The sequence below is a fragment of the Parasteatoda tepidariorum genome, chromosome 11 (genome assembly GCF_982258835.1).
Source record: "Parasteatoda tepidariorum strain Cologne lab strain chromosome 11, Ptep-v5.0, whole genome shotgun sequence".
Taxonomy (NCBI): Eukaryota; Metazoa; Arthropoda; class Arachnida; order Araneae; family Theridiidae; genus Parasteatoda; species Parasteatoda tepidariorum.
Window position 1 is genome coordinate 32,512,887 of NC_141765.1, and position 11,075 is coordinate 32,523,961.

An 11,075-nucleotide genomic window follows, 5' to 3' on the forward strand; every position below is an offset into this window, starting at 1 on the left:
AAAGTCTTCAAAATAATCTAATTTTTTTTGTACGCTTCTTTAGTTACATTTATTAATATCTTACAGACAGCAGTGTAGTTTATTGACATTTACTCGAGAAAAAAGAAAAAAATAGAAATTCACCAAATCTTGAATGCCAGGAAAATGACATATTAGCTTAGAAGTTTAAAAAACAGTCATTTTAAGTTAATAGTAAGTAACTCAACTTAAGCCTTTATGTTAGATGGGCCATAAATTCCTTAAATTAATTCTTTTTATCCACTGTAGAAAGAATAAAATTTTTTTGTTGTTGCTGATATGCACAGAATAAAATTGTGTATAATAATCAGTTATTAAATAAATAAATAGCTTTGACCATCCAAAATCCAACCATATTACAATCATGCATAAACTTGGCATTAGGTCAATATTTGCTTTCCCTTCTTACAGTATTAGCAGTTAAAAAAAATTTTTGGTAACACTTCAATGTCCTGAAATTCATAAGCCAGGATAATGACAAATTCGCCATTTTATAGGATATAACTTTACTTTAATTTAATATTTTGTTCTAAGACGTTTACATTCTGCAAAAAAACAACAGGATTTCTTAAAATAACTCAGATAAATCTATGTAGTTTATGTTATTAATGATTTCAAGAAGCCAGGAAACAGGAAAATGACAACACAAAAATCTACTCATCTTGAAAATTTTTTTGAAATAGACTTTGAACCAGAAACTTGGTTCTTTATTCATGCAACAAGACATATTCATATAGGAAGGTATCTAATCAATCTATTAACATAAGATACTGAAAGCTGGCTCTATCTATTTTGGTTAAAAACCACTAAATAAAAGTAGCCACGAAAATGACAGATTTTCTTGGGACAAACAAATTACTGACAGAAAAAATTATTTTAAGCGAAGTTTTTGTAAATAATACCCTCTGCATATATTCTATAAATGCTTACACCGATTGAGTAAAAAAAAATTAGATATTGAAAAATTTATGGGAAGTTTTGAAGCTAGTTATTACAGGAGGCATTGTTTGGGACATGCCAGGAAAATGACAATATGAAGTTCAATTAAATTTTTTAACTATACAAAATAGTCAATGCTAGTGCAAAGTCATTTTAAAATGCTAACAGCAATGCAATTTATAAATTTTTTTTAAAAAAAAGTTCTTTTACTGTTATGGTATTAGATCCTGGAGCAAGGGAGAGTGAATTGTCATATTTCGTGAGAATCACCCATGTATATATATATATATATATATATATATATAATAAAATAAATAAATACAGTACAGAACCCGTTATCCGGAAATCAGAAAACCAAAAAACCGGAACGAAATTCGATAAATTTTCTCGCTATTTTCTAAAAAAAAAAAAAAATTTTCTTTCCTCATAAGATTTTACGATTTTTCTTTCTTTTTTTAAAGATGTTTACCTTACCATCATTTTGGAAAAAATCATTAGTGTATTACTTCATCGTTTTTTCTTATTTTTAAGATTGTTTCCAATTTTTTTTTTAGTTGGATTTAACAATTAAAAAAACGGCTTTTTGTAGCAATTCAGAAAACTGGAAAAATCAATTATCCGGAAAAGCGATGGTCCCAACCGTTCTGGATAATCGGTTCCCTGCTGTACAAGAAAACAAGAAGAAAGTTAAGGAAAACAATAAGTTTCATTTATTGCGCATAAGCTGCAAGTAAATAGAACTCATTAGATAAGCTCAAAATGAAAATAAAACAAAGGAAAATTATAGACATATGAAAAAAAGGGGGGGAATAATAATGAAAAAAAGTAGCAAGGCAACTGATTAAAAAAAAAAAGAATGAAATTTTCTAAAAAACCGGAAAATAAAAGACATAATCTTTTCATCAGCCCACACAATTGTATCCGCAAAAAAGAGTGCTTTCTGATATTGTATCAATATAGCCAAAGCAAAATATATTAATACAGTTCAGAACCTGTTATCCGGAAATCAGAAAATCAAAAAACCAGAACGAAATTCAATAAATTTTTTTCGCCATTTTTAAAAAAATTTTTTTTTTTCCTCATGAGATTTTACGATTTTTCTTTTTTCTTTTAAAGATGTTTACCGTACCATCATTTTGGAAATAATTATTAGTGTATTACTTCATCGTTTTTTCTTATTTTTAAGATTATTTCCAAATATTTTTTTTTAGTTGGGTTTAACTATAAAAAAACAGCTTTTTGTAGCGATTCAGAAAACCGGAAAAATCAGTTATCCGGAATAGCGATGGTCCTGACCGTTCCGGATAATCGGTTCCATACTGTACAATAGTGTGAGGAGCACTCAAACATTTTTTTTTTACAGAAATTGCAACAAATAAATTTATTTAATTTTCCCACGTGCAAATCCATTTCGGGAAAATTCGCTTTCCAAAATTATTTACTAAATAATCTCTTTGTTAATTTGTATAATTTTTCCATGTGCAAATCCATTTCGGGCAAATCTGTGGTCAAAATTATTTACTGAAAAATTCCTTTACTAAAAATTTCCTTTGTTAATTTTTATAATTTTTCCATGTGCAAATCCATTTCGGGCAAATCGCTGGGTAAAATTATTTACTAGAAATTTCTTTATTGATTTATAAAATTTTTCCATGTGCAAATCCATTTCGGGCAAATCCGTGCTAAAATTATCTACTAAATTTTTCTTTTCTTTGATAATTTGTATAACTTTTCCATGTGCAAATCCATTTTGGGCAAATCCGTGGCCAAAATTATTTGCAAAACAGGCAATTTATGTTTCTCTTTTCTATTTTTTCTTAAATAAATATTTATTTTCTAAAATTATTTGTGGTCAACTTGTTTTCATATTTTGTAATCTGGCATTCTTGTTGCGAAAATATTTTTAAATCATTCTTGAAAATTTCCTGTTCATGTAAGTACATCTGATTTCGCTACTCGCTTTAGAGATTTTGTTTTATACTGTTTTTTCTTTTTATTTTATTTTCTGTTTTTACATGTTATTTTTATTTGTTGTAATTTTTGTAAAAAAATTTTTTCGAGTGCTCCTCACACTATTGTATTAATATATTTTGCTTTGGCTATATTGATACAATATCAGAAAGCACTCTTTTTTGTGGATATAATCGTGTGGGCTTATGAAAAGATTATATCTTTTATTTTCTGGTTTTTTAGAAAATTTCATCCCTTTTTTTTAAAATCAGTTTGTTATTTTTTTTCATTGTTATTCCCCCCCTTTTTTTCATATGTCCATAATTTTCCTTTGTTTTATCTTCATTTTGAACTTATCTAATGAGTTCTGTTTACTTGGAGCTTATGCGCAATAAATGAAACTTATTGTTTTTCTTAACTTTTTTCTTGTATTTATTTATTTTATTATATATATATTTATCTATATATTTATATATATATATATAAATGTGTGTATGTATGTATACATACATATATATATTGTATGTATACATATATATATACAGTGAACTCTCACTACTATGATTTCCGTTACAACAATAACTCTCGCTATTATGATAATGTTTCATGGTCCCGACAAACTTTCATATGAATTAATGTTATTCTCCTCTCGATATTACGATATTCTCTAAAGCAATAAACAACTGTAAAAAAATATTTTTTTCTTCCAAATTTTTAACCTTATTTTTTTCATTATTCTTAGTTTTCAAATAATGTAAAAAGTCTTATTTTATCATCTTTTGCCATTTTCCCATTTTTTTCTGACAAGAAAAAACCCACTGCTGACCACCCGAAGAGCTTCCATTCTTAGAATTGCCCACCATATCTCTTAAGAAGTCACAGACATAATATTCCTATTTGATTTCATTTCCTTCATGTTAAAACCTGGTCATGAGTCACAAATGAACAAAAGCATCATATTAACACCTGAAAGAAAATTTTTTACTTAGAGGGTGGGTGGAGCACCATTCGCAAACGAAAGTCATTTTCGTATTTTAAACTCAATGCATACTTTGTTGATTGACTTAACAGTCAAAAGAATGAATAAACCCCTGTAGCAGAATTTTTTCGGGCTTTCTGCGACATACCTCATTAATACTAATATCTTTCTGCAAATATTTAACAATAAGAAATATACGAATTTTAAAAAAATTAAATTAATTAAATAAACAAAAATTGGATCAAATAAAATAATTTTTTTAATTGCATGTGTGATTTTTTATTCTAATATTATGGGCGATATTCTCGCATTTTATAATTCATCATCATATTAAAAAAATAAAATAGTGAAATCTGTAGCAGTAACTGCCAATAAAAAAGATAGACGACGAAATCACACGAAACGCACTCTTCAAAAAGAGGTTACTAAATGCATGTTTTCATTTCGAGATTTAGTTGTTGTGATAATTAACATCGGATTTTAAAAGCTATGTGGAAATCAGTAGTTATAACTGCATGAAAAATTGGAGCGAAAATTTCCACAGAAACGAAAACCAAATTTTTTACTTTATTATTCTTTATTTTTCATTTTTCTCCAATGAGAATAGAAAAGTCACAAGCATGTTTTTCCCACTCCGAAGCGCGAGAAAGGCATCTTTTGATTATAATTCCGAAGAAAAGATAAAATCTTTCAAAAATTTCTGCTGAAAAGAAAAGCAAAATTTTTTATTTCACAAAGGAAAAATCCTTCTGCAAGAACTCAGTAATGTTCTGGGACAATGTCGCCGTGTTACCACGATTCTGCCTCGGGGGAATAAACAAACAAAAATATCGGATTATTTTCAATAAAAACGGTTTTCAGGTATATTTGCTGTCTGTTTTATTTCAATTGTTTTTAATATTTCATCCTAAATAACCTATCTGCAAATTAATATATACGTTTATAGTTGATACATATTTAACATTAAAATTTTAAAAAAAGTCTTATTGTGTTCCCAAAGTGTGTAGGCCCTCAATATAACAATACATCCCTCTACAACAATATATTATTTATTCCCAGAAATAGTGTTATAGCGAGATTTTACTATATATATATTTATATTAAAAAAAGAAACAAATCAAAAATGTTTAATTAGTTATTTGTCTTAAGATTTTTCTTAACTGTGTAGTATTAACTCTAGTTCATCCCATGTGCATATGGTTTTTTAATCTTGATGCACTATAAATCTTATGTCTTTAATTTTATTTATTTTTTTTCTCTTAAGCCTAGTTTAATACCATTTAAATTTCTTTTATTGAACATTTTATAACAATTTTTACAACATAAACTCTTTAATTGTGCTTAAGAAAATTTATATATATATTTTTTTAACGAAGATGCTTTTTTTATTAAGATTTTATTGGTGTAACAAATATACAAAATGTTTTATTTCCCTTCTCTGAACTGTTTCTCATTGGTGTTTGCACTCTCCAATGGACCAAAAAATTACATAGTACTGTTTCTTAATTAACGAATTAACATTCCTTAATTTCTGTGATTGTCATCAGCATAAAAGTTAACAAAAAAATAACCTGGTATTATTTATGCAAAAGTTACTAATGCTTTCCTTATTTAACTGTATTTTTTTGCAATATTTATTAATCCTGTCTTTGTATACTTCTCTATTTTTATGTTTTAACTTTTGATTATTATTCTAAATTAAATGCTTAAAATTAGGAGTGGTATACTTTAATTACAAAGTAATGTGTTATTTTATTATGCAACATTTTTTGATAAATGTATTTAAAATAATATATAACTATTAACTGTTTCACAATTATTAATAGTAAATAAATTACTAGCTTTTATGATAAGCTTTATGTAATCTGTTTCCAGTCAACATATGCAATTGAAATAATGGATACAAAACTGTGAAAAATTACTCCTAATTAACTTATCCACTTATTACTAAATAATTTGTTTGGTGGAAAAAGTTTCAGCTTTTATGCTAACCAAAAATTAAGTAAGATTTTAGGAAAATAAAATTGTAGATGAAGTTGCAATGGTAGAAAAAAATGATTCAATTAAAATTTTATCGCAGTTGATTTAGAAACTAAATCTGTATAAGTACAATTAAAATTTTTAGGATCTTTTCTTTCGAATAATTTTTAATTTTGTTGTAACAATGAGTGAATTGAAAATGTTCCATGATTCTAAGCATTTTGCTTTAGATCAAAAGGATTTGTAAGGTAGCGTGTTGCATAAGTACTACAATTGTATTATTGAAAGAATTATATATGTTTTAAAATTGAAACATTGTTTTTAATTTCATATTTTTATCTTTGACAGAAATATCATGTTCTACTGCTACCTCAAATATTTGCCCAGATATTGAGCCAGTTTCTAGATCTCCTCCAATTTTACCGCCAAAAGAATCTAGTATATAGAATGTACAAAAAGAAACACTGCTTTGCCATGTACTGGATATTGGTCAGTGATTAAAAGAGTTCTCTTCTCAAAATGGATGTAACTCAGCTTGGAAGTACAGACTAAAACTATATGCTCTTTCTAAAATATCTCTTGTAATTCACAAGATTTCCTTGTGCCTTCTATCAAGCTAGTACAAGTTTATCACTACAGTCAGTTCTACTCTGATAAGTAATTGCTCTTCTTAATACTAGCCTGTGCAGGGGGAAAGGGAAAAGTTTTACATAATATCTTCGTCATTTTAAACTCTGTTTATCATTACAGTGTACCCATCCAAAATCTGTTACATTTTCCAGAAAAATAAAACAATTTAAATTATGTAAATTAAATAGTTTATTTTAGGAGTGACACTTTTTATGCTATGAACAACAAGAAAAAGTTTCTTAAAATTTGAATGAATTTTATTGATTTGATTTTTATAATTAGATATTTACCTCTCTTATTGTTTTATGACTAAAAAAAATTTTTTATTGCTGATGTAACAATCAAATTGCTATACTTTTAATTACTGTTATCTAAGTACTATGTTTAAATGTAAAAATGAAGTTATATTATCGTTAACACAAAACTTTTAGAGATATAATATGATTTTTGAATGCATGTGTGTATAAGTCTTCTGAGTTGTAGTCACTTCTTAAACTGGAATCTTATGTGGGTTTTATTATTGATCCATTTTTGTGAACTTTAAGTCGATGCTTGACACTGAGCTAAGTTTAAGCTCAAGCACTAAAGATCTGAGATTACAAAACTATTAGTTGCTCTTATGAATGTTCCTATTATTAACATGGCCTCTGTGGCATGCTGCCTGTACCTGAATTCTAAAATGGCAGGGATTGCATTTTAGTTCATTGCATCATTATGGGAAAGATGCCCTGATTTCCCCCTCTGAAAAATTTGAACTTTAAAGGAGGTAGAAACGAATGTACAGAGTTATGTGTCTTATAAGGTAAATAGCTAATGTGTAAACAACAACCGAATTACTTATGAAATGTTTGACATTATGGACAAAATCTATACCTGACAGCAAGTGCCAAAGTTAAGTTCCATACAAAATTGTTAGTATGTAGATGTTTTTCTTTTTTCTTCTTTGTCTGTTGCATTATCTTTAAATGAATAATTTATGATATGCAGAATTATCATTAACTTCATCTCAAATCTTCAGATAAAATAGTATTTTTAAACTCAATATTTTTTTTTACATTGCGAAAATAGCTTTATTTATACTCAATTTGAAAAACTTAAATGCTTGCTACAAATTTCTTAATCAGGCTTAGGTGGATATTAAAAATATCATTTTTTTAAATGAAAATATATATATATATATATATATATATATATATATATATATATATATATATATATATATATATATATATATATATATATATATATATATATAAATAAAACATACATATGAAAACATGTTGACTGTTTCATACCAAGAATGCTTACAAACTTACACAAAATCAGTTTAAAAGTTCAAGTTTGTTAAAATATTAAGATGTTTCAGGAAGAAACAAGGATGGACTGAAAAATTCATAACTACTTCATACATACCCTTATTTATAATTTTATTACTACCTCTGTTTACTTCTTCTAGGAGCATTTTTGTTTCATACTACTTAAATAAGCATTCAATTATTTAAGTGTTTTACATGTAGGTGATTTGTAGTTTATTTCCAAATTTACTAACTTACAGAAAATTTCCAAATACCTTTAAAAAATAAAGTTTGTTCAATTTTCTTACATATATTTATTTTTCATTTTGAAATAAATTTAATCCCTGAAAGTATTTCTTCGCATTTTACTAAAGTATCTCTTGTATCACTTTTAATATTGTCAATATTTAAAATAACAAAAAATATATAATTACAAGATAATTCTGAGCTGGAAATTCATAAAACAGGTTTTGCAGTCAACATGTTAAATAAGTTTTTAATACAGTGCTTCTTGAAATATGTTTAGTGAGAAGAATGGAACTCTGCTGGTCAGTTGTTTCATCACTTCCTTCCTACTTGTAAACTTTAAATTTTTTTTTTAAAATTTTAATTAGTAAATATTCTGATAATAAGCATTATAAATCATTTGACCTCTTCATTTTGTTTATCAAATGTACAGCAGTTTTGTTTTTGTATTCTTATCTCTTTTAACCACTGATATCATATATTTGTAATTTTTTTAAAATTTCTTAATAACTGATTTGAAAGATAATGTATTTTATTTTAGTAACATATGTATACACATACATCCACACACACATATATAATGCATGATATCATATTAATATGATAGAACCTCATTTCACATTTAGAGCACATAGTTTAACATCTTAGACATTGAGCAAATAAAAAACTTTTAAAATGCAAAATACGAAAATCAAAATAACATTAAAACTATGCAACTTACATTAACTATCCTTTACTGATCAGTTTTTGAGAACAATAATGTTTATTACTTTTAAACTGCAGTAATGTTTAAATTTATTTAGGCGAGTTTAATTTAATTATCAGCCTTCTTTCTTGCAAAGGTTCAAACTGATTAAAATAATTATGGAATCTATGTTGAGAAAAAATTCAATTGTTGTATAAACACTCATGAAGTTATACATGTACAAACTTTAGTCCAAATGCCAGTTTCTCACAAATATCTCTCTCTCTTATTTTCATAATTTTTCAAAATGTTAGATACCTTACTGTTTTTTTTTCTTTCTTCTTTTACATAACGTGTTTCTTACATTACCCTTTAATGGTTGAGTTTAAGTTTAATATAAATTAGTAGTTTTAGCGAGCAGATTTGGAAATTAGAAGTGTACACTTGGCATCTTGGTGGAATTCAGTCTTAATTTGTAATCCATGTTATAATAAAATTAATTTTTGAAATTTATTGTAGTGTTGAATAATCACGAAGCAAAGTGGGCATTTTTTACTAATTATTTAAATGCTGACTAGCTGCAATTCTATATTTCTTGTGAAAAACGGTGACTCCACATGAGCAGACATTAATTTCTATGCTTTCGCTATTTCTCAGTATCATACATCAATGGATTCTTATTTGAATGATAATGATAAAAGATTTTGACAGATGATAAAGATGAGGAAGCAAATGTAATTATCTTTGTAAATAAAATTAATGCACAAGCTAAAAATTATTAAACAATTTTTTGGTTCTTCAAGCAGACTATTATTGTGTTTCAAAGTTTCTACGACTAAAAATGTTTAAGTTCTCTTAAGTACTAGATGCAGAGCTGTGTGCTAGTGCATAATTATTATAAAGCTGTATCATTCAATTAACAATTTAAAAAAAGACTCAGCACTTCATATCTATTTAAATTAAAAAGAGGCTACTCAAGTCTATTTTATAATTTCTTTCTTTCTTGATATTATAACTGAATTAGTTCATAGTAAGAAGTTCATTGTTACGTTAATTTTTAATGTTATTCGAAGTTCTCTGTATAAGAGGATGTAATAGCAAAAAAAAACGAGACAAAAAAACACTTCTTTTTTCTAACTCTGTCAGCTGCATCATTTAAAATTTACGACTATATATTCACTTGTTATAATATTAAAATAATTTTAAAGGTAATTTTTCAGGCATTTAGTGAGATATTTGGCAAACACATAAATTTGTGGACATATAATTGCTTTAGTCTTGTATTTATAGTGTCTATACTGTAGGAAAATATATGTGTGTGGTGTGCAAATGTATGTAGCTGTAAATATTATCTTACTCCCAAAGAAATGGTGCTTCTTTAAGGTATCTTAAAGTTGTATGTGTCTTGAATCAATCAATGTGATATGTCCGACTATTATGTGAGTTAGATCAGTTGTGTGATCCTTAACTGAACATAGTATTAAGTATTTTTAGCTTTTAAAAATAAAATATATTGCTAATAAGGGCCTATTATTCATAATGTATACCACAGTTTTCAAAAGAGACTTGTATAAATGATTTTGTATTTTCTCTTAGCTCTTTGAGACACTATCTATAATTATTCACTTACAGTTTTCATAAATGACATGTTTAGCTTTGAATAGTTTTTTTTAAATAACCATCTTGACTGTGTATGCCATTATAATGATACAAATAGAAACGGCGCCAGGTTTAGAATTCACACTTTTTTTTAAAAGAAAAAAAATCTGAGTTAGTTGTTTTTGTTTACGTAATTTAGATTTAATATCAGAAAACAAATAGTTTCATGTTTTTATTTTTTTATTTTTAAATTCTAATTTCAAGTGTTTTGGTTTCTACTTGTTTTGAATTATTCTATTTTCTTCTCTTTATAATTCTAATAACTCTAACTTGCAGACATTTTTTATAATTAGAATGAAAGTCTTGATTACATCGTAAATAAATAACATTAAATATATTTTGGGATAACTCTTATTTTAGATACATTCTGCATTTAAAAGAAATCCTGATTTTATTTAACTTTTCTTGTTTTCCAGCCTTTGGTTTATAATTAAGCGTAATTTGTTGGATTTCTAATAATTTTAATAATTGTCAATACATTCCTATGTCACTAAAAAGGCTAAAATGACACACTTTTCCATTTTCAGTGTGTAAGTTAAAAAAAAAATGAAAGAATATTATTGGCTTTATCTTAATAACAGTTCTACTTAGCCCAATCATTGAATTTATTCTTTAAAAAAAATTTGCAAATAAGATAAGTATTATGATTATGCTAAATAACTAATATGATAAGTAATTTTTGAAATTATACATT

The 11,075-nt window shown here is 26.3% G+C and overlaps 1 protein-coding gene across 3 annotated transcripts in view; it reads left to right on the top strand.

Moving 5' to 3' along the window:
* LOC107436981 (activin A receptor type 2 punt) overlaps positions 1-6,676 on the top strand; it is a 58,835-nt gene extending 52,159 nt beyond the window's left edge. For all 3 annotated transcript variants that reach the window (XM_016048830.4, XM_043042141.3, XM_071187535.2), the window contains one exon: positions 6,215-6,676. In XM_016048830.4, coding sequence (XP_015904316.1) covers positions 6,215-6,312 — 98 coding nt within the window. In that variant the 3' untranslated portion in view covers positions 6,313-6,676. The remainder of the gene's footprint in view (positions 1-6,214) is intronic.
* The last annotated feature ends 4,399 nt before the right edge of the window (positions 6,677-11,075 follow it).